General features: G+C 42.2%; 1 protein-coding gene across 2 annotated transcripts in view; it reads right to left on the bottom strand.

The window, feature by feature from the left end:
* Window positions 1-21,058, bottom strand: part of DIPK2B (divergent protein kinase domain 2B) — a 70,455-nt gene that overhangs the window by 30,657 nt on the left and 18,740 nt on the right. The window contains exons 1-2 of one of the 2 annotated variants that reach the window (XM_060001967.1): window positions 15,119-15,378; window positions 6,769-7,033 (exon numbers count right to left, since the gene is read on the bottom strand). In XM_060001967.1, coding sequence (XP_059857950.1) covers window positions 6,769-7,033; window positions 15,119-15,354 — 501 coding nt within the window. In that variant the 5' untranslated portion in view covers window positions 15,355-15,378. Of the gene's footprint in view, window positions 1-6,768; window positions 7,034-15,118; window positions 15,379-21,058 lie in introns of those variants that run through there. The other variant, XM_060001968.1, reaches the window with a different exon arrangement.

Below are 21,058 nucleotides of genomic sequence, written 5' to 3'. Positions count from 1 at the left end.
AGATGATCCAAAATCTTGGAAACAGAATGGAGAAAATACAGGAAACATTTAACAAGGACCTAGAAGAACTAAAGAGCAAACATAGAATGATGAACAACACAATAAATGAAATTTAAAATTCACTAGAATGGATCAATAGCAGAATAACTGAGGCAGAAGAATGGATAAGTGACCTGGAAGATAAAATAGTGGAAATAACTACTACAGAGCAAAATAAAGAAAAAAGAATGAAAAGAATTGAGGACAGTCTCAGAGACCTCTGGGACAATATTAAATGCACCAACATTCGAATTATAGGGGTCCCAGAAGAAGAAGAGAGAAAGAAATGGTCTGAGAAAATATTTGAAGAGATTATAGTTGAAAATTTCCCAAACACGAGAAAGGAAATAGTCAATCAAGTCCAGGAAGCCTAGAGAGTCCCATACAGGATAAATCCAAGGAGAAACATGCCAAGACACATATTAATCAAACTATCAAGAATTAAATACAAAGAAAAAATATTAAAAGCAGCAAGGGAAAAACAACAAATAACATACAAGGGAATCTCCATAAGGTTAACAGCTGATCTTTCAGCAGAAACTCTGCAAGCCAGAAGGGACTGGCACGACATACTTAAAGTGATGAAAGGGAAAAACCTACAACCAAGACTACTCTACAGCAAGGATCTCATTCAGATTCGACGAAGAAATTAAAACCTTTACAGACAAGCAAAAGCTGAGAGAGCTCAGCACCACCAAACCAGCTTTAGCACCACCAAACCAAATGCTAAAGGAACTTCTCTAGTCAGGAAACACAAGAGAAGGAAAACGTAGAAAAACAAACCCCAAACAATTAGGAAAATGGTAATGGGAACATACATATTGATAATTAGCTTAAATGTAAATGGATTAAATGCTTCAACCAAAAGACATAGACTGGGTGAACGGATACAAAAACAAGACCTGTATATATGCTACCTACAAGAGACCCACTTCAGACCTAGGGACACATACAGACTGAAAGGGAGGGGATGGAAAAAGATACTCCATGCAAAATGGAAATCAAAGAAAGCTGGAGTAACAATTCTCATATCACACAGAATAGACGTTAAAATAGACACTATTACAAGAGACAAAAGACACTACATAATGATCAAGGGATCAATCCAAGAAGAAGATATAACAATTGTAAATATTTATGCACCCAACATAGGAGCACCTCAACACATAAAGGCAAATGCTAACAGCCATAAAAGGAGAAATCGACAGTAACACAGTCATAATAGGAGACTTTAACATCCCACTTTCACCAATGGACAGATCATCCAAAATGAAAATAAATAAGGAAACACAAGCTGTAAATGATACATTAAACAAGATGGACTTAATTGATATTTATAGGACATTCCATTCAAAAACAACAGAATACGCTTTCTTCTCAAGTGCCCATGGAACATTCTTCAGGATAGATCATATCTTGGGTCACAAATCAAGCCTTGGGAAATTTAAGGAAATTGAAATCATATCAAGTTTCTTTCCTGACAAGAACGCTATGAGACTAGATATCAATTACAGGAAAAAAATCTGTAAGAAATACAAACACATGAAGGCTAAACATACACTACTTAATAACCAAGAGATCACTGAAGAAATCAAAGAGGAAATCAAAAAATACGTAGAAACAAATGACAAAGAAAACATGACGACCCAAAACCTATGGGAAGCTACAAAAGCAGTTCTAAGAGGGAAGTTTATAGCAATACAATCCTACCTCAAGAAACAAGAAACATCTCAAATAAACAACCTAATTTTACACCTAAAGCAATTAGAGAAAGAAGAACAAAAAAACCCAAGGTTAGCAGAAGGAAAGAAATCATAAAGATCAGATCAGAAATAAATGAAAAAGAAATGAAGGAAACAATAGCAAAGATCAATAAAACTAAAAGCTGGCTCTTTGAGAAGATAAACAAAATTGATAAACCATTAGCCAGACTCAGCAAGAAAAAAAGGGAGAAGACTCAAATCAATAGAATTAGAATTGAAAAAGGAGAAGTAACAACAACACTGCAGAAATACAAAAGATCATGAGAGACTACTACAAGCAACTATATGCCAATAAAATGGACAACCTGGACGAAATGGACAAATTCTTAGAAAAGCACAACCTTCTGAGACTGAACCAGGAAGAAATAGAAAATATAAACAGAACAATCCCAAGCACTGAAATTGAAACTGTGATTAAAAATCTTCCGACAAACAAAAGCCCAGGACCAGATGGCTTCACAGGTGACTTCTACCAAACATTTAGAGATGAGCTAACACCTATCCTTCTCAAACTCTTCCAGAATATAGCAGAGGGAGGAACACTCTCAAACTCATTCTATGAGGCCAACATTACCCTGATACCAAAACCAGACAAAGATGTCACAAAAAAAGAAAACTACAGGTCAATATCACTGATGAACATAGGTGCAAAAGTCCTCAACAAAATACTAGCAAACAGAATCCAACAGCACATTAAAAGGATCATACACCATGACCAAGTGGGGTTTATCCCAGGAATGCAAGGATTCTTCAATATACGCAAATAAATCAATGTGATACACCATATTAACAAACTGAAGGAGAAAAACCATATGATCATCTCAATAGATGCAGAAAAAGCTTTCAACAAAATTCAACACCCAATTAGGATAAAAACCCTGCAGGAAGTAGGCATAGAGGGAACTTACCTCAGCATAATAAAGGCCATATATGAGAAACCCACAGCCAACCTCGTTCTCAATGGTGAAAAAATTGAAACCATTTCCACTAAGATCAGGTCCAAGACAAGGTTGCCCACTCTCACCACTATTATTCAACATAGTTTTGGAAGTTTTAGCCACAGCAGTTGGAGAAGAAAAAGAAATAAAAGGAATCTAAATCAGCAAAGAAGAAGTAAAACTGTCACTGTTTGCAGATGACGTGATACTATACATAGAGAATCCTAAAGATGCTACCAGAAAACTACTAGAGCTAATCAGTGAATTTGGTAAAATAGCAGGATACAAAATTAATGCACAGAAATCTCTTGCATTCCTATACACTAATGATGAAAAATCTAAAAGAGAAATTAGGGAAACACTCCCATTTACCATTGCAACAAAAAGAATAAAATACCTAGGAATAAACCTACCTAACCTCCAAATATACAAGTAGGTCATGCAGCTCAATATCAAAAAAACAAACAAACCAATTGAAAAATGGGCAGAAGACCTAAACAAACATTTCTCCAAAGAAAATATACAGATTGCCAACAAACACATGAAGGGATGCTCAACATCACTAATCATTAGAGAAATGCAAATCAAAACCACAATGTGGTATCACCTCACACCGGTCAGAATGGTCATCATCAAAAAATCTACAAACAGTAAATGTTGGAGAGGGTGTGGAGAAAGGGGAACCCTCTTGCACTGTTGGTGGGAATATAAATTGGTACAGCCACTACGGAGAACAGTATGGAGGTTCCTTAAAAATCTAAAAATAGAACTACCATAGGACCCAGCAATCCCACTACTGGGCATATACCCTGAGAAAACCATAATTCAAAGAGTCATGTACCACAATGTTCATTGCAGCTCTATTTACAATAGCCAGGACATGGAAGCAACCTAAGTGTCCATCGACAGATGAAAGGATAAAGAAGATGTGGCACATATATACAATGGAATATTACTCAGCCATAAAAAGAAACGAAATTGAGTTATTTGTAGTGAGGTGGATGAACCTAGAGACTGTCATACAGAGTGAAGTAAGTCAGAAAGAGGAAAACAAATACCATATGCTAACATATATATATGGAATCCAAAAAAAAAGAAAAGGTTTTGAAGAATCTAGGGGCAGGACAGGATTAAAGAGGTAGACATAGAGAATGGACTTGAGGATACGGGGAGGGGGACGGGTAAGCCAGGACAAAGTGAGAGAGTGGCGTGGGCATATATACGCTACCAAATGTAAAATAGATAGCTAGTGGGAAGCAACTGCATAGCACAGGGAGATCAGCTCGGTGCTTTGTGACCACCTAGAAGGGTGGGATAGGAAGGGTGGGAGGGAGACGCAAGTGGGAGGGGATATGGGGATATATGTATACATATAGCAGATTCACTTTGTTATACAGCAGAAACTAACACAACATTGTAAAGCAATTATACTCTAATAAAGATGTTAAAAAAAGAAAAGGAAAGAAGGAAAGCTTGTTTAGCTGTATGTTAATGCACGATGACAAAATTGGTAGAGCAAGTTTTAGCACAAGAAATTGAAGAAAGGGACCCACTTATTACAACAACACTGCCATACGTATCTATGGTGATGGACTTTTTCTAAAACATCTTCATATCTATAAGCTCACTAATATGAATGAATCTGGTAAAGCAGGTACTATTTGCTGCCTTTTGAGAAACAGGGAATCAAGGCACCCAGCACAGTGTCTGGTGATAGTAGGCATGCAATTAGGATTTCTTAACTAAGTGAAGTAGAGTCATGTGAAATCAAAGAATGTCAGAACTGGGAGGGCCTTTGAGATGATCCAGACACCTCCCCCCAGCACAGTTTTGGAGGACGAATGTCAGGGCAGAGTGGGGAAGTCCTAGACTTAAATGCAATGTCAACTGGTCAGTGAGTGAAGGATCCAAGTCAATAGTCTGTCCTTTGTCCCCATATAGGCTGTTATCATAACATCCACTACAGCACTTTGTGGTGGTTTGTGTTCTTGTCTGTCCTCACCATTGGGCCACATGATCCTGGGGGGCAGAGCTTGTGTCTGATTCATCTTTGTTACATGGATGAACAGGAACCAGAAGCTCTCTGCTCTTCCTGGGTCTCTGAGCTCCTTCATGTTCTGCCGCAGCTGTTAGTGGCAGAGTCAGGACTCAACCACAGTTTCCAGACCCCAGGGATCCTTTGCCCCTACCACAATGTCTATACTCATCAAGGTAGATGGCATTAAATGTACTGGGCAGGTTGCTTTGGACTTCCTAGGCCTCCTGGGATAATCCCCACTGTATTATGGAAGTGTCTAGAAAATGAAGGAAAGAGGGAGTCTTCCTTAGTTCAAAGCCCAAGGCCAGTTTAGCCACTTTCTGCGGAATCTCAAGTGTATCTTGTGCACCAGGATGTTCTGTCCTTTGGTACATTTGCTAGGTCCCAGGTGGAGGTATCCAGGGCCGGTGCCTTGGGGGAAATGTGCCTGTCAGCGTGGGACCAGACAGCAATGGGGGCAGGGAGAAGTGATGGGATTTTCAAGGGGTTCTGAAACAAACCCTTGTATATCTTGTTTTGCTCTTCCTGGGGCCTTCTATTTGCTCCTGAGCACGTATTTGAGGCAAAGCAGAGGAGGTCTCATATTAGTCCTTCCCATGCCTCAGTATTAGCTGTGGTCAGCCTGAGAATGGCAGATGGTGGGTACCCAGGCCAGTGCATGGAGGCTCTGTCTGCAGAAAGAAAGGCACAGGGGCATTGCACCTAGGGTGTGTACCATGGTGTGGGCTTTGATATCTGTCCTCTGTCTTCTGGTTCTGCCCAGTGTTGAGAAGCTCCCATAAGGTTCTTCCCACCTGAGCCTCCACTTCCAGTTTCCCACACCAACTCCAAGACCCTTAGGTTGGGTCCTGCCACCACCTCCCCAACCTGGCAATAGTTTGACTTCCTCTGGCTTATTTTCTCCCCACTCCATGCCAGTGAGATTCATAAAGTGCAGAGTACAAAAGGACCACATTGGAAAGCTCAATATCAGATGATGGCCATGTCACCAGCAGCTCGATGCCTCTTGATTTCAAGGCAGTTTCCACACGACTTTAGAATAAAGCCACATGGTCTTGCCACGTGGTCGAGATATGCAGGGACCAGTGATTCTGCTTTGTTCTGGGTTGCTCATCTCAAAGAGACCAAAAGGAAGGTCTGTTAGTGCTCAGAAGTTACCCAGGCAGCCTTATGTGCCCATATGAAGGGGCTAATGGCCTGGAGAGTCCAAGAAACAGACTTGGCATGCCCCTGAGGGATGCTAAATCCTCCAGCCTCATCATGACAGGGAGACTGAGGTGAGCCTCTCCTCTCTCATCTTTGCTGAAGGTGAGTGGCTCCTCAATCCTTTGAGGCAGCATCTTCTGCCCCAAGGGGCCAGCTGGATGTGTGTGGAGTTACATGACTGTGCTGGTCCGGATGAAAAACACGATACCAGTGGTGATAGTGCAGGAGGGGACAAATGCAGGATAAGATGGCACTGGCAACGTGCTGAAGTTCTGAAGGCAGCCTACTCGTGGGAGTGGGTAGGAGCTCTCAGATGGGAGGAGGGAGCTGTGTTATCAGAGTCTGCTTTTGCAGTGACTCAGGTTTGGTTCTTCTTCATGGTGGGAGATCAAAGAGGAAGCTGATTTTCAAAGTGGGGTCTCTGGATCATGAAACGGTATGCATATGGGAGCTTCTAAGAACGGTCCCCGTTTAGGGGTTGGCAAACATTGTGGTGGGGTGGGGTAAGGCTGGTGAGGGTCATCCGTCCTTCAGACCAGAGGTGGGAGCTGGGAACTGTTTTCCAAAGAGTCGCTGAGAGTCATATCAGAGAGAATGGAGAATGACAATGGGAAGGGTCCCTATAACTAAACCTGTTTAGTTCCTGTCTTGTCACAAGCCATGCTGTTACATGACATTGTTTTGTCCCACTTTAGACAGACTACAATTCCTTTTGCCCAGACTGAGATGTGAGCTGGGAACGGATTCTGCACCCTCTCCCCACCCCCGGGGCCAGTACTCTCACCTGCACCAGGTCCGGTGTGAGGCGCTTGGCCTGCAGCCATTTCTGGAACCTCCCTGTTTTCCGCAGAACGCGCTCAATGCTGCAGGTCTTTGGGGCAGCTGCGGAGGCACAGATTCTCCTGTCCGAGATCTCGTTTTGGTGTTTGCTGACCAGCCTTGAGATCTCCACGGGGCGCCAGGATTTGAAATCATCCGAGTAATTTACAGGGTAAGAAGGCAAGTCGTCGGGAATCAGTCCAAGGCGTGAGGCCAGCCAGTTGTCAAACCTGGAAGAATAGCCCTTTGGGGATCAGCCTGGGAGCTGGAGAGAGGGAGCAGGGACTAAGCAGGGACGAGCCACACTGCCAGAGCCAGCAGAGCCCGGGGACAGGGAGATGGGGGAGAACATCTGCTCTGATCCATTTCTTCTCCTTAGACTGGGAAGCTCCAAGCTCTCCTGTGAGAGGACTATTTGTGTTTCCTCAAACTTAGGGAAGTGTATATGTGATGTCAGAAAAGGTGAGGGATCTGCATACCGAAACCAAACTTTTATCTTTTTCATCCAAATGGCACAGAAGGGCTAGCCATGGCTTTCTGAACTTCTACTCCACATGAAGGCAGCAGCTTTACATATGCTGGTACCTTTGATTCTCCTAATAACCCATCCCCACTTTACAGATGTGGAAACTGAGGCTTGCGGAGCTTAAGTGCCTTGCAAGTTCAGATAATATGTTGCTAAGCAGGGATGCAAACTCAGGGCTGCCTGTTAGAAAAACCCATGATCTTCCTGCTTCGCTGCACTGGTTCTAGCAAAGGCCCACTCTGTGAACAACGGCTGGGTCTTGAAACCACAGTTCGTGAAGAGGCTTCTGGTCCTGAACTGGGGAGGGCACTGCCTCTTCATATCCAACCCCAAAAAGCCCCATCAATTTTGCTTTCAGTCCACAGATAAGTTATCAGTACCAACCAAGTGTCAGGGAACAGTGGCTGCTAAAGGGTCACCAAATTCAAAGCTATGTGGGATCCAGGAGGTGTGATTCCACACAATGGAATCCTCCCCAGGGGAGAGGCACTGGCCTATTACCATTTGCTGATTTTCTAGGCACCACCTTGACCCTTTTCTCCAGTCATTCCTCCATCTGTGTGCCGACAGTTCCATCAGGGAAGAATGTTCAATCTCCTTCTGATTAATGTATGAAAAAGTACTAAGAAAATGTGTCTCTTCATTATTATTAATAATTGAGGGTTATACTGCAAATGAAAATTAGGCTTATATGTTATACATTTAATTTATTTTTTTAATTTATTTTATTGTAGTATAGTTGGTTTACAATGTTGTGTTAATTTCTGTTGTACAGCAAAGTGATTCAGTTATACGTGTATATACATTCTTTTCCATATTCTTTTCTATTATGGTTCATCACAGGATATTGAATATAGTTCCCTGTGCTATACAGTAGGACCTTGTTGCTTTTAATTTAATTTCAATAAGAATCTTTAAATTCTTATTATTGGGCATTACTGGGCGACCTCATGATAATGAGTTTTGGAGGAACTAGCTCCAAACCCTACATTGTATTGTTTTCTCACTTATATGATACAGTTACCCTCTTAGGGTAACTAAGACTCTTAGACTGAAAGCTTTTCAAAGAAGGTGCTCTAAGAAACTGTCAGTAAGTACCTTCTGCAATGCAGGACCATTCAAACTGCAGTGGAAGTAGGCACAAAGAATTCCATTCAAGGACATTGCCACAGATCTGTTTAGAAAGACCAGACACCGAAAACTTGCAAGGAATCAACTCTATTGGAATTTTTAGGACAACCATGGGAAATGATCCTCCCCACTGGGAGAATAAGGAAGGGCCTAGGCCTCCGAGGCAGGCCTGTTTCCTGTAGCTACTCTTGTTCATGGGGGTTCAAACCACCCCTCCCCAAGGGCACTGTGACTAAGGATTTACAACTAGGTGGCTCTCTTTGATAACAATAACAGCGATACACATTATGAATCACTTTAGCAGTCACTTTGCTGAACTCTGTATGTGCATTAAGTCAGTTAAACCTTTCAACAAACCTATGAGGTCAGCACTGCTATTACCATGCAGATGAGGAAACTGAGGCACAGAGAAGTTCAGTGATTTGCTCCAAGTCACACAGCCAGGAACTGGAGGAAGTAACCTTCAGGGCTCCAGAGCTTGTACTCTAAACCACTTTGCTGCTACTTAGTCCTCTATCATCTATTTTATGAATTTGTGCTTGGTAACAGACGGGTAACATTATTAGGAGTTATAGCTAGCAGGGTCCTTAAAGATGATTTTGTCCCTGTCCCCCTTCCATTATATATATATATATATACATATATATATATATACACACATATATATGTATATATATATATACATATATATATATATACATATATATATGTATATATATATATATATATATATGTATATATATATATTTAATTCTTTTCCAGATTCTTTTTCCTTATAGGTTATTAATTCTCCGTGCTATACAGTAGGTCTTTGTTGGTTATCTATTTTTTTAAACATCTTTATGGAGTATAATTGCTTTGCAATGGTGTGTTAGTTTCTGCTTTATAACAAAGTGAATCAGTTATACATATACATATGTTCCCATATCTCTTCCCTCTTGCGTCTCCCTCCCTCCCACCCTCCCTATCCCACCCCTCTAGGTGGTCACAAAGCACCAAGCTGATCTCCCTGTGCTATGTGGCTGCTTCCCACTATCTATCTATTTTACACTTGGTAGTGTATATATGCCCATGCCACCCTCTCACTTTGTCCATTATATTTTGAGGATGAGAAAATTGAAGATGACTTGTCTGAATAATCATAGAAAATTAGTGGCAGGGGAGGACAGATCTCAGGGGTCTCTGTCTCCCAGTTTGTGGGGATGGCATGGAGACGGATGCCCTACCCTGTGGGATAACCTCATTGTCCTCTTTTTCTGTCCCCACCTTCTGAGGAGGCTCTACTGAAAGGACAGCACTGACTTGGCAGGTGACTGTAATGGATCCCGGTGCATGTCCAGCCATGGCTTGAGGTGTCCCATGAGGACCAACTGAGGACAAATAAACAGGTTTACAGGCCACACTTCTCCCCCTTTCCAAATGGTAATAACTTTAGGATGCTGAATGGGAAACAAATGAATATTCTTACAACTTTGATTACCTACTTTATTAAACTGAAGAATGTCAGTGAGAAAATGGGCCCTGCTGTTTATTCACTAAAATGTTAATATCCTAGAATTTGGAAAACCACAAAATAGAGGCAGAGTTCTAATCTTCCTTCTGAACTGACATCATGGGCATGTTTGTAGTGACCCTGGCTGAGTTCCTCACTGGGTTAAAAGATGGACAAGCAAGATCATAGTTTCCCAGAGCTGGAAGGAAGAATAAATGTCATGTGGTCCCATCCCTGCAAGCTCCTCAACATGGAGAGCAGGCTGGGGGTGTAGGGGAGAGTGATAACATTGGAACGAGAATGTATATTTCTTGTGTTTGCATCCCGTCAAACACTAAGTTTGTAGCCACGCCTCCCTAAATATTTCGTGCCTCTCTTCCCTCTTCTCTACCCCTCAGGACACTTAAAACATCCAGCATCTTTCCAAAGCTCTCAGAATACAGTTCATACTTCACAAGGCTCTTCCTAAGCCCATCTCCTGCTGCTCCCCTCACAAGCTTGCGTTGGTCTCACCAAACCACTGACCATCCTTGGCTAAGCTGTATTGTTTTGGGCCTCTGAGCCTCCACTCATCTTGTTATATGCTGATCCCTTTATCTGAGACACTTTCTCTTTCCTCCCTGGATAATCCCTACCCGACACATTAAACCCCAGACAGGTATCATCTCTTCTGATTCTCACTCCCTCATCCCCCCAGTCTGAGATAGGTTCCCTCCCACATGCTCCCATGACATCCTGTGTAGGACATTTTGTATAGTCCTCATACTCTGCTTTAATCATTGGTTCATGTCTCTGTCTTCCTTCAGGGCCAGGACTGGGCCTCCTTCAACTTTGTAACTAAGTGCCTAGCAGAGTGCTTTGTTCCAAGTTAGTACCCAATGATTTTAGTTGGATGGATGGATGGTTGGATGGGTATTTGAATGAACAGATGGTTAAGTGAGTAGAGGAATACATGGAGGGATGGACGAATGGGATGCACAGAGTGAAGGTTGGGTGGAAGAATGCCTAGAGGGATGCTTGGATGAATGGGTGAATGGATGGATGGATGGGTGCATGTATGGAGGATTGAATGTGTAGATGGATATTTTTGCCTTAAGCTCTGGGGCCCTGAAGCTCTCAAGATCTCTGAATTCATTTGAGGAAGTGAGTTAAAGCAGTAATTACTATCACCTTCTGAGGTGAAGGAGAAAGACAAGGGCAAGGGAGAAGGGAAAGCAAAAAAAAGCTTAATGATTTACTTATTTTGCTGTGAGTCATCCACCACTCAGAAGTATTTAAACATTCTTTAAGACTTTGGGAATGAGGGGTGAGGATGTAAGGCCATTTGGGTACAGTAAGGAAGGCAAGGTAAGACGTCCATCCTCGTAAGAGCTGAGGAACCCTTAGGAGTGATTCTGATCAGAAATACTGCCATTAAGTACCCCATACCCCACACTTTCACCTTACCTGTTACTCGCACATATGCAAATACTGATCAATCAGATCCTGGTAGAACTTGCCAGTTGGGGTGGTCACTTAGAATTTTATATATAAGGATATATTCAGTAGGAAGAATATGTAAATCAGGTTGACTCATTTTTCTAGTTTCCCTTAACTTTTTCATTCATGATTTGAAAGTCAACATGTAATGCATGGAAAACTGGTACTGAAAACATTCTAATGGTCAAAGATCATTGGTTGTGTATGGGAAGCATCAGATTCATGATTACCATTCTTGCCAAAGAAAAGATAGGGAAAGAAGGAAAGGTGACATCCTTCCACCAGTCATGTGTCTTCAGCCTACCCAGCCAGCCCGGGGAGCTCACCCTCTGTTTGTTGCTGAACAACAAGCATTGTCCAATCCTTATTGAGGACCAGGACTGGAGTTCTAATGCTTGCCTGGCTATAGCATTTCAGTCTAACATCTGAAAGTTTTGGATGGGCTTTCTCCTAAGGTAGCATTATGACCAGTTTTAAAAGTGGAAAAAAAAAAAGTGGAGAAATGTTTGGAGATGAACAAAAACGATGAGCAAACACACCATTGGAAAGAGAGGCAAAGGATGTGAACTTGTAGACAATTTAGCAAAGAAGAAATACAAACGGGCAAGAAGCCTGCAAAAAGGGCTCAACTGAGAAGAAATCCATAATAAAAATAATAGTAATAGTAAACACTTGTGAGTGTGCAAAAAGTAAACTCTATAGGTAGAAGTCTCCATTTGGAGATATATATATGTATATATCTCATAATCCTAAAAATTCACTGTATTTTTTGACCCAGAAATTTCACCTTTAGGAATTTGTTACAGGAATTAATCACTGATGTGCATAAAAGTCTAGCCACAGGGATCTTCAACATAGCACTGTTTATAATAATGAAAAGTGAAAAAAAAACCCTTGTTACCCCACAATAGTTGATTAGTTAAATAAATTATGGTTGATTGATGCAATCGAATACCACGAAACCACTAAAAATCAAATTGTGGAGAAGAATAGTTAATGTGGAAAGGTGTTCCAATACATGGTTAAATAAAAGTTTCCAAAAGGGTATGCACAGTATGATCACATTTTTGTTGAAAAAATTTTAATCCATACTTAGAAAAAAGGTGGTAAGGATCATATACCAAAATGTTAACTAAACATTTTGAGGAATTGTCTGTGATTTTTATTTTGTGCTTGCTTTAATCAATATTTCCTGAAAATTCTAAAATAAAGAGATATCACTTTTAAAATAAGGAAAATACTATTTACAATGTAGAGAAAAGGCTATAACAAGTCCACGTTCCCAGAGCCACTTACTACCTCTCGCTGCTTCCTTGTGCTGAGGATGTGATTTCTCAACGTGAAGCATTCCAAACCTCAACCTGCCCCGCCTGGTGTTTCCCTGCTTGGATCTGCACACTTCCCTTTCAGGCGGGCGCACGTGGAAAATGAATTCTGAGGGAGCTGAAGTAATATCCTGAACTCAACTGGAACACAAACCTGTTTGGGGAAATGCTTCCTGAATATGGTCATTACCTGACTGATGAGAAAAACCTCATTTCTTTCCACTTGAAGAGCCGACTGTAATATTCATACACTCTTGTTATCTGGAGGAGGATATGAATCTGGAGCTCTTCCTCAGTTGAATCCCTTAATTTCCCTCCCTCTTATCTTAAAATATGTCCATATTCTTACTGCCTTCTTTCTCCAAGGAATCAGTGCCACTTCCCCTGTGTTTTTGGTCCTCTCCATCCCATTTCTTAGGTGGGAAATCTTGAGTTCATTTCCAACATCTTCATTTCCTGTCACATCGAGTTGATCAACAAAATGATTCTCTAGCTGAACTGACTTGCATCCTTCCTGCCCTGCTTTGTTCCCAATGATCTTTCTCTTGGACTAGGAGAACTGGTCTGACAGCCCCTGCCAGCATCACCAGGCTGTTCTGCACACTGCTTTCCAGAAGATCTTTCCAAAATACAGGCCTCATCTTGTCCCCACCCTACTTAACATCCTCACCATTGCCTGCTGTACAGCTTCCTCAGTTGGAGGTCTTTCAACTTTTTAACATTCAAAATGCCTTAAAAAATGGTCTAATAGGACATGTACACACTACTATATATAAAATAGATAACTAATAAGGACCTATTGTATACCACAGGGAACTCAATACTCTGTAATGACCTATATGGGAAAAGAATCTAAAAAAGAGTGGATATATGTATATGTATAACTGATTCACTTTGCTGTACACCTGAAACTAACACAACATTGTAAATCAACTATACTCCAATAAAAATTTTTTAAAAATGTCTAATAGGAAAAGTTCACATCCACTCCCTATAACATCTACCATCTCACAAAAGAAGTTCTTTTTGTTGGTATTTTCTATTTGTTATTTCTGTTTAGTAACTTAGTAGAATACTCAAATATGTCTTTGGTTAATACAGATTGGAAATAAAATTATCATAAATGAATGCCTTCTGCTTAGTCATCAAATCTTACAAGCCAGAGGCAGGGCCTTGGGGGAAGGCATAAGAGAAGAGGCCTATTACAAAGGGTCTATTGAAAAGGCTGGAGACCACTGGCTCACAGGTTAAGTCCCAATTCCTTGGTATGGCATTCAAGGCCCCTGGCCCCATCTGACCCTTCCAACCTCCTCCTGCTGCCATGCCTCCACATGTGCCCCATGCTCCAGCCACTAAGACTTCTCACCTCTTCCCACACCGCTGGGCCTTTGCTCAAGCTGATCCTTCTAACTTAAGCCCCTCTCCTCCCACTAAATTTTAGCTCATCCTTCAAGGTCTTGCTCAGAACACCTTCCCCTGGAGAAGCCTTTCTCCAGTCCCCATTTGGAATTAATATCCTCTCCCTGGACCTCCCCGAGGTCCCTTACACTTCACTTCTGGCCTGCATCAGATCAAGCCTTATTGTTATTTGTAACACCGTTCCCCTTCCCTGATATCCCGGAGGGCAATGACCAGAGTTATAGCAATTCCATTACAGCACGTGCTGGGTCTTGGCCATAGTAAAGGCCAAGTAAAGGCCAACACATCGACTGTGTGTTGGCAGGCCTGAATTCCAGAGTGTGGTACTATTCTTTGGTGAGAGCCAGGTGCATTGAGATTTACTGAACTTAGGTTTTCCTCTGATCAAGGCAACATCTCATAGCAGAAAACTTGTTCAGAAACTTTGGAGCAAAGTGCCTCGGTTTGAATTCCAGATCTGCCACTTATGAGGTGGTGACCTTGGGCAAGTCACTGAACCTTGCTAGGTCTCAGTTCACTATCTGAATCATGAGTGCAAAACACTAACTGCCAGGATTGTTGTGAGGAGAAAATAAAAACAGCTTTAAATTGTCTGTCACATAGTAAGCTGTCTATAAATTTTATTTCCTTCCCACTATGAGAAATGAACTTGGTAAACTCAATAGTCCCAGGCTACTCCATTCATAGAAAACTTTAAAACTTTAAGCTACCATTTCCAAAGGAAACTTTGGATTTAGCATTTAGAGCTGGAATTTGGCTTTACGCCTTACCCCCTTCCCATCCCAACTTTAACTCATTCCCACTATGATTAAATGGCTTTGCTTCAGCTCCCACCCATAAATTCATAAATTACATCCTGACTTGATTTCAAGAAACTCCTGGACATCATCACATGAAGGGAACAGAATTTTGCCCCTCAGAGTTATCTGATTGAGATTCTGACCTTATTTCTTCTTTAAAGAACTTCTTGCAAATAGATGTCCCGATGCAGGCATTACATTTATCAAGACCGAGGAAAGTCCTTCCAAAATTGTAGCTGGTTCTGACTTGGGGCACCAGAGTAGGAGAGGGAGAAGCCGGCGAGGAGACAGAGTAGCTCAGGCCTGAGACCCACAGCAGCAGGGCTGGCCAGCCCGGGTGGAGGGCTGCAGCTTCAGGCCCCAGCCGCGGCTCCATCATGGGCTCAGGACTCCAGCTGCAGCCCTCGGCTGCCCACTTAGGGCTGTGCAGAGGCAGGTCTTGGCAAAAGAGAGAGGGCTGGCTTCAGGGCGCTGACCCCATCCCAGCTTCCCAGGTTTCTGTTTGAGGATGCTAAGGAGCTTGGGGCTAACGAGGCTGGGGAGGAGGTGAGGAAGTCCATGGAGGATGCTGATAACACCGTTTCCAGAGTTACTCTTCCTTTGCCCTGGGGCGGCTGCTGCAGCCTGGGGAGGGGCTGACTAGCAGATTTCGGGAAGGACAATGGCCAGGGCCTCCCTGTGCAGTCTTTTTGACAAACACAGGATATCCTGGCTGGGCAGGAAAGGTCCATGCAGGATGTATGTCCGACCTGGTTTCCACCTGGGAGTGTCAAAGGATCTTGAAGGTCTCCGCCCTCCACTGTTTTAATTCTGGGTGTATCTGTCCCTATGGATCACACACACACACACACACACACACACGAACACACGCACACCAGCCCCTCCCCGGCCCCCTGCAGTAGATAATTTGGCCTGTCCCTTAACCAGCCATATTTGGCTGTGAAATAACTAGAAGTCATTTTGCCGGCCATTAAGGGACACATTTGATACTGATTTGAAAGGTGAAGGCTTTTTACTCCTTAGGGAACAGACAAACGCAATCTGAGAAGAAAGGAGGGGAAAGGACCCGGTGGCCTCTGGCATGATAAGGGGAGGACCAGAAAGATCCTTCTGCCTGCACCCAGCTGTGTCTGTCCCTCTCCTCCTTGCCTGAAAGTCCCTCTTCCTTTACTGCCTGACCTCCCTTCTCAGTGGCCGGCCTGACTTGGTGGGATATGACTGCCCCAGGATGGCCTTCCTCATGACACCAAGAAAAGGTCCATAGCATGGAGCAGATGGCAGTGCTAATTTAGGAATATGTAGAGAGGACCAAATCAGGGAAGGCAGGCTTGGGTTGGGAGAAGGAAAAAAAACTGGGCATGGCCTCAGGAGAATTGGGGAGTTTTGCTAAAGATTGATGGGAAGAGCAGGGTACGGGCAGTTCTCTGATGGTTAAGCATGTGCTTATTAGCTAGCTGTATATGCTCCTCAGTCAAACGTCATGCTTTTTTTTTTTTTTATCGTGGAGTTGTGAGAATTCTTTATGTATTCTAGATACTAGTTCTGTGTTGGTTATGTGGCTTGCAAATATTTTCTCCCAGGTGGTAACTTGTCTTTCGTCTTCTTAACGGGGTCTTTTGCATTGATAAAAAGTACAGAAATACTGAAAAAAAGGTACAGGGCTAAGTACAGATCCCTGGGGAAAGTGCTGCAAATGGTGTTCCAGATTCAATGTGATTTAACAAAATATATATTGTACTTACTGTTACCTCAAGGTTTTAATTTAGGTCCTGCAGGTGATCTCAGCAGCAGGGGAGCTAAGAGCCCAGGCAAGTTGCTCATGGACAGTACAGCAACACGTTGTAGGAAGGGCACTGACTAAAGTTACTAACTGTTCCAGTTTGCCCAGGGCTGTTGGTGTTAGTCCTGGAATCTCAGGTAACCCCTTAATCTTGGGAAAACTCGAATGATTGGTCGCCCATATGAGGACCTGATAGACCTCCCATAAGAGTTGTATGAGATGAGATCTCAGGTGTGCCATTTGGCTATTAGGTTGAAGGACAACATTAAAGGTTGGAGGGCTTGAGAGGCACCTTGGAGGCAGACCTGTAGATCACACACACACACACACACACACACACACACGAGGTTTTTTTAAAAACTTAGTTAACTTTAACTTTTTCTCATGTCATTAAATATTCTTCCATGAGACCATTTATAAGTACTGCATTCCATTATATAGATGTCATACAATTTATTTAACAAATCCCTTATTTTTGACACTTTGGTTGCTGACGGGTAGGATTTTGACAGCTGAAACTCCTGAAAATGATGGAAACCAGGTTTTTTTCCTCACTTCCAAAATGCCATGAATTGTAAGATCTACCATCAATTTAAATAGCAGCGTTTTAGAGGAAAAATATAAGAAACACTATATCAAGTATCCATTAAAAAGTGCTCTAAATTATCCCTATAACTTTAAATATATGCTACTTCCCATTTTTGAATCATGACCAAATTTTGGTTGTGTTTTTCACATTCAGAGTCTGAACGTATACTGAGTTGCTCATTTCAGGGGACTTGCTGCTTTTCATAATGTTCTCATGATTCTTAGTCTCTTTGGTACCTTTAGTGATATGGCAAGTATAGCAGGTAAGATTTTCAGTCTATACGTTCAGATGTGAAGACCTACAACGTTACATTTTATAATTCAACCTAATTTTTATTTTGAGCCTTCCATTCTGGATTGGTGGGAAGTCTTAGCATGGTTATTTCTTGAGTTCTTCCCTTCTCTTCTGGAATTTCATTGTGGTTCGGTGAGATTTACTCAACATTCAGCCACTGGGTGGAAATGTTTGGTACCACTGCCCGCCATGGGGCCTGTTATGATTAGTCCAAGTTGCTTCTTAATCCCTTCAAACTCTACTTGGGGCTCATGCTTCAGCCTGCAAGACCGCCCACCACGCCTTTAGATGAACCTTGAGTGTCACTTCCTTTCTGGGGTTTGCCACTCCCTTACTCTTGCATTCCTAGTCCACCAAGAGGCCATATTTACTTTCTAACTTGCCACATTCTCCCCCTGACGGAATGAGAAAGGGACTGTCTGCTTGAATTGGTAGGGGATGGGAGGGGCAGAAAGAGGAAAATACAAGGGTAAAAAAACACAGGTTACTGTCTTCAAATGCTTTTCTGCCACACAAAATATATCAGGTTTTGCTTGCATGACTTATTTGGTTGGAACCATAGTTTCACTTTTTCCCATAATTGAGTTATTTGTCACTAGAAGTTAAAGAGCTTCCTTAAGAGTCAACCAGCCCCTGGGACAGATTTTTCAGAACCTAGCAACAATTCTTCATGATGTATACTCCACCAGGGCAGAGATTTTTTATCTCTTTTGCCTCAAGCCTCCAGAGCAGTTTATAGCATATGCTGCCTCATTTTAAGTAAAAATTAGGGATCCAAGTTAATATACAGCTGCAATGACAATTAGATGAACTAATCCCTTCTACACATTGCAAAATTCTCAGTCACAGGCAGCAAGGAGCCTTTTATAACTTCTTCTTTAATTCCGAGGCTGACAGTTTTCTTGTGACTTTGAGTATAAGGGGCTTCCTAATTTCAGAAACACTGAAGATTAAAAAAATCTGTGGCTCAGCACTGAAGAAATCTGCAAGGCAGCCGACTGCCAGGAGGAGAAACAATAAAAGAAGTATTTTGATTTGTTTGATCCCAGGGGTGGGACACATGGGCAAATGGTGAGGCATAAATGAAGGACCCCACTGAAGGGGCCTTGGCTAGGAGGCCAGTGGTTTGGAGTGGCAGGGAAGGTCAATGCGAATGATGTGGGATGGATTAATGTGTGAAGGACACTGGGCATGACATGGAGTCGGTTTGAAGAAATGGTGCCTGAGACCAAGGACATGGCAGTAGGAATGAAAGCAAAGGGATAAATGTGAGGGGTAATAAGAAGCATGGTCTCCATGACTTGGAAACTGAGTCAATGAAGAGAATAAGGGAGAAGCAAAAATCCACGGAAACTCAGAGTTTTCAAATCTGGCTGTCTAGGAAAATATAATACCATTGATAGGTGCCGAGAATGAGGAAGATGAGCTGGCGTTGGAGGAAGATACAAATCCTGGTTTTGGATCTTTGAATTTAAAACATTAACTGCTAACATAGGTCTTATTAATTGATCTCCATGGATATGATTGCTTTAGAATATCAGAATGTGCCCAACGAAACTATTACCCAGTTCTCATATTTCCATCTTGATGATAAGGATATAGCCTTAGATTTTGATAAATATCTTACTGAAATCTGGTACTATATCACCAGCGTTCTCCTGACGTGAGTATGCCAGACTAGTAATGTAAAAAACAGTGAGATGAGCTATCACGGGATTTTCTTGGTGAACCCCTACTGACCCTTACTGATCTCCACTGCCCATTGTAAGTGCTCACAAACAGTAGTTTTGCTCAGTATCCAGCCTAGACTTTCTAGAGGTCACCTTAAAAAAACCCCTGAACATCTTCAGTCTTCTGGCATCTCCCTTATTCAATATTGTAGCAGCTGTGGAGGTGCGCTGCTCTATCTCCTTTCATGAAAGAAGGTGTGGATCAACCGTGAAGAGTGCAGTTAGCTGATGCTCCCCAACTGTTAGCCCTTCAGGATCCAGCTCAGCTTTTGAGCTGAGGCCAGACTCTTCCTGGGCAGCCCCTAGCCAATGACTGAGCATAGTGGAAGTAGTAAGGTCTGGCCATCTCTGCCGATCAGAATTCCTTTAATGAGGAATCTGTGGTCCAGAGCTCCCTGCTAGGTTGGCTGAGGCTTTGTCAGATCTGCATCGTGGTTTTAGGTACTCCCTGCCCCAAACGGCTTCCTCTCCCCAGGCATCTGCAAATCTCTAAACCTCTTGCACTCCTAACTGCATCTCAAGAGTCTGATTCCTGGAGGGCCCAAATGACACAAAAATGATTCTTCTATGCTCTCCTGACATTAGTCCTAGGATCAAATGTCTAAGTTTATTTTTGGAGGGGGGCTGAGAAATAATTTGTTTAACATGAAGTCCCAAGGAAGAGATCTCATAATTCCCTCAGCTCTCTTGGGCTTTGATTCTTTCTCAAAAAATATTAACCCTACTCTTTAATATTTAAAAATTGTTCCCCTTGATGTAAAAGGTGGCAACCTGATAGGGTTCAGCTTTCTCTCTGTCTGCACCATCTTATTCAAGGGGGTAGATCTATTCTTTTGTGGTTCTTCTTTAGATGAGCATGGTTAAAAAATTTTGCCCTTAGCATGTTTACCATCCCTAGTTCCTCACTTTACAATTTTCCTGACCAGGACTTTAAAATCTCTAATAATACCTTACAATGTGGAGACTTCTGTAGTTTTATAAAGCACTTTCATATTTATTATTCCCCTAGATTCTTATAAGAAACTTGTGAAGGAGGAGGATGCAAAGCTAATAATTATTATTATAGATGAGGAAACTGAGGTTTAGAGATGTTTAATGGACAACAAATGTCACACAGCTAGTACGTACCAGACCTGAGGCTTGAACTCAGCTCCTCTGAAAGCATAACACAGGGCACCATCTACTCTACCACAATGCCTCTCGAGATGTGGCGTGAGTTTGTACTGGTGGTTTCAGGGAGTCTAATTTGCATCCCCAGATGTGCAGAAGTGGCTCTGGGTTCTCAGAAGGCTTTCCACATATTTTGGGAACATACCCAAGGAACATGGCATCCTTCTGAATCAGTCACATGGGACTAACCTGTGCCCTCTTTGCTCTGCTCATCAGGGACCAATGCATGAATTGCTGGTGCCTGTGAAGATCTGTATGTTGTCATGAAGTGCCAGCAACTTCAGATGTCCAGGACTCACCTAGGAGAGGTTGCCAGCCATTGGGCTTCTTGGTACTGTTTCTCTTCCTCCATAACCCTGTGTTATTTTTCTCTATTCACCATCACCCTTGTGATGCTGGGTTTGATTTTTCTCTGCTTTCTTTCTTTCTTTCTTTTTTTAAACATCTTTAGGAGTATAATTGCTTTACAATGGTGTGTTAGTTTCTGCTATATAACAAAGTGAATCAGCTGTATATATAC

The sequence above is a fragment of the Delphinus delphis genome, chromosome X (assembly GCF_949987515.2).
Source record: "Delphinus delphis chromosome X, mDelDel1.2, whole genome shotgun sequence".
Classification (NCBI taxonomy): domain Eukaryota; kingdom Metazoa; phylum Chordata; class Mammalia; order Artiodactyla; family Delphinidae; genus Delphinus; species Delphinus delphis.
Note: the sequence above shows the minus strand (reverse complement) of the source record. Positions and strands in the feature narration are given on the sequence as shown.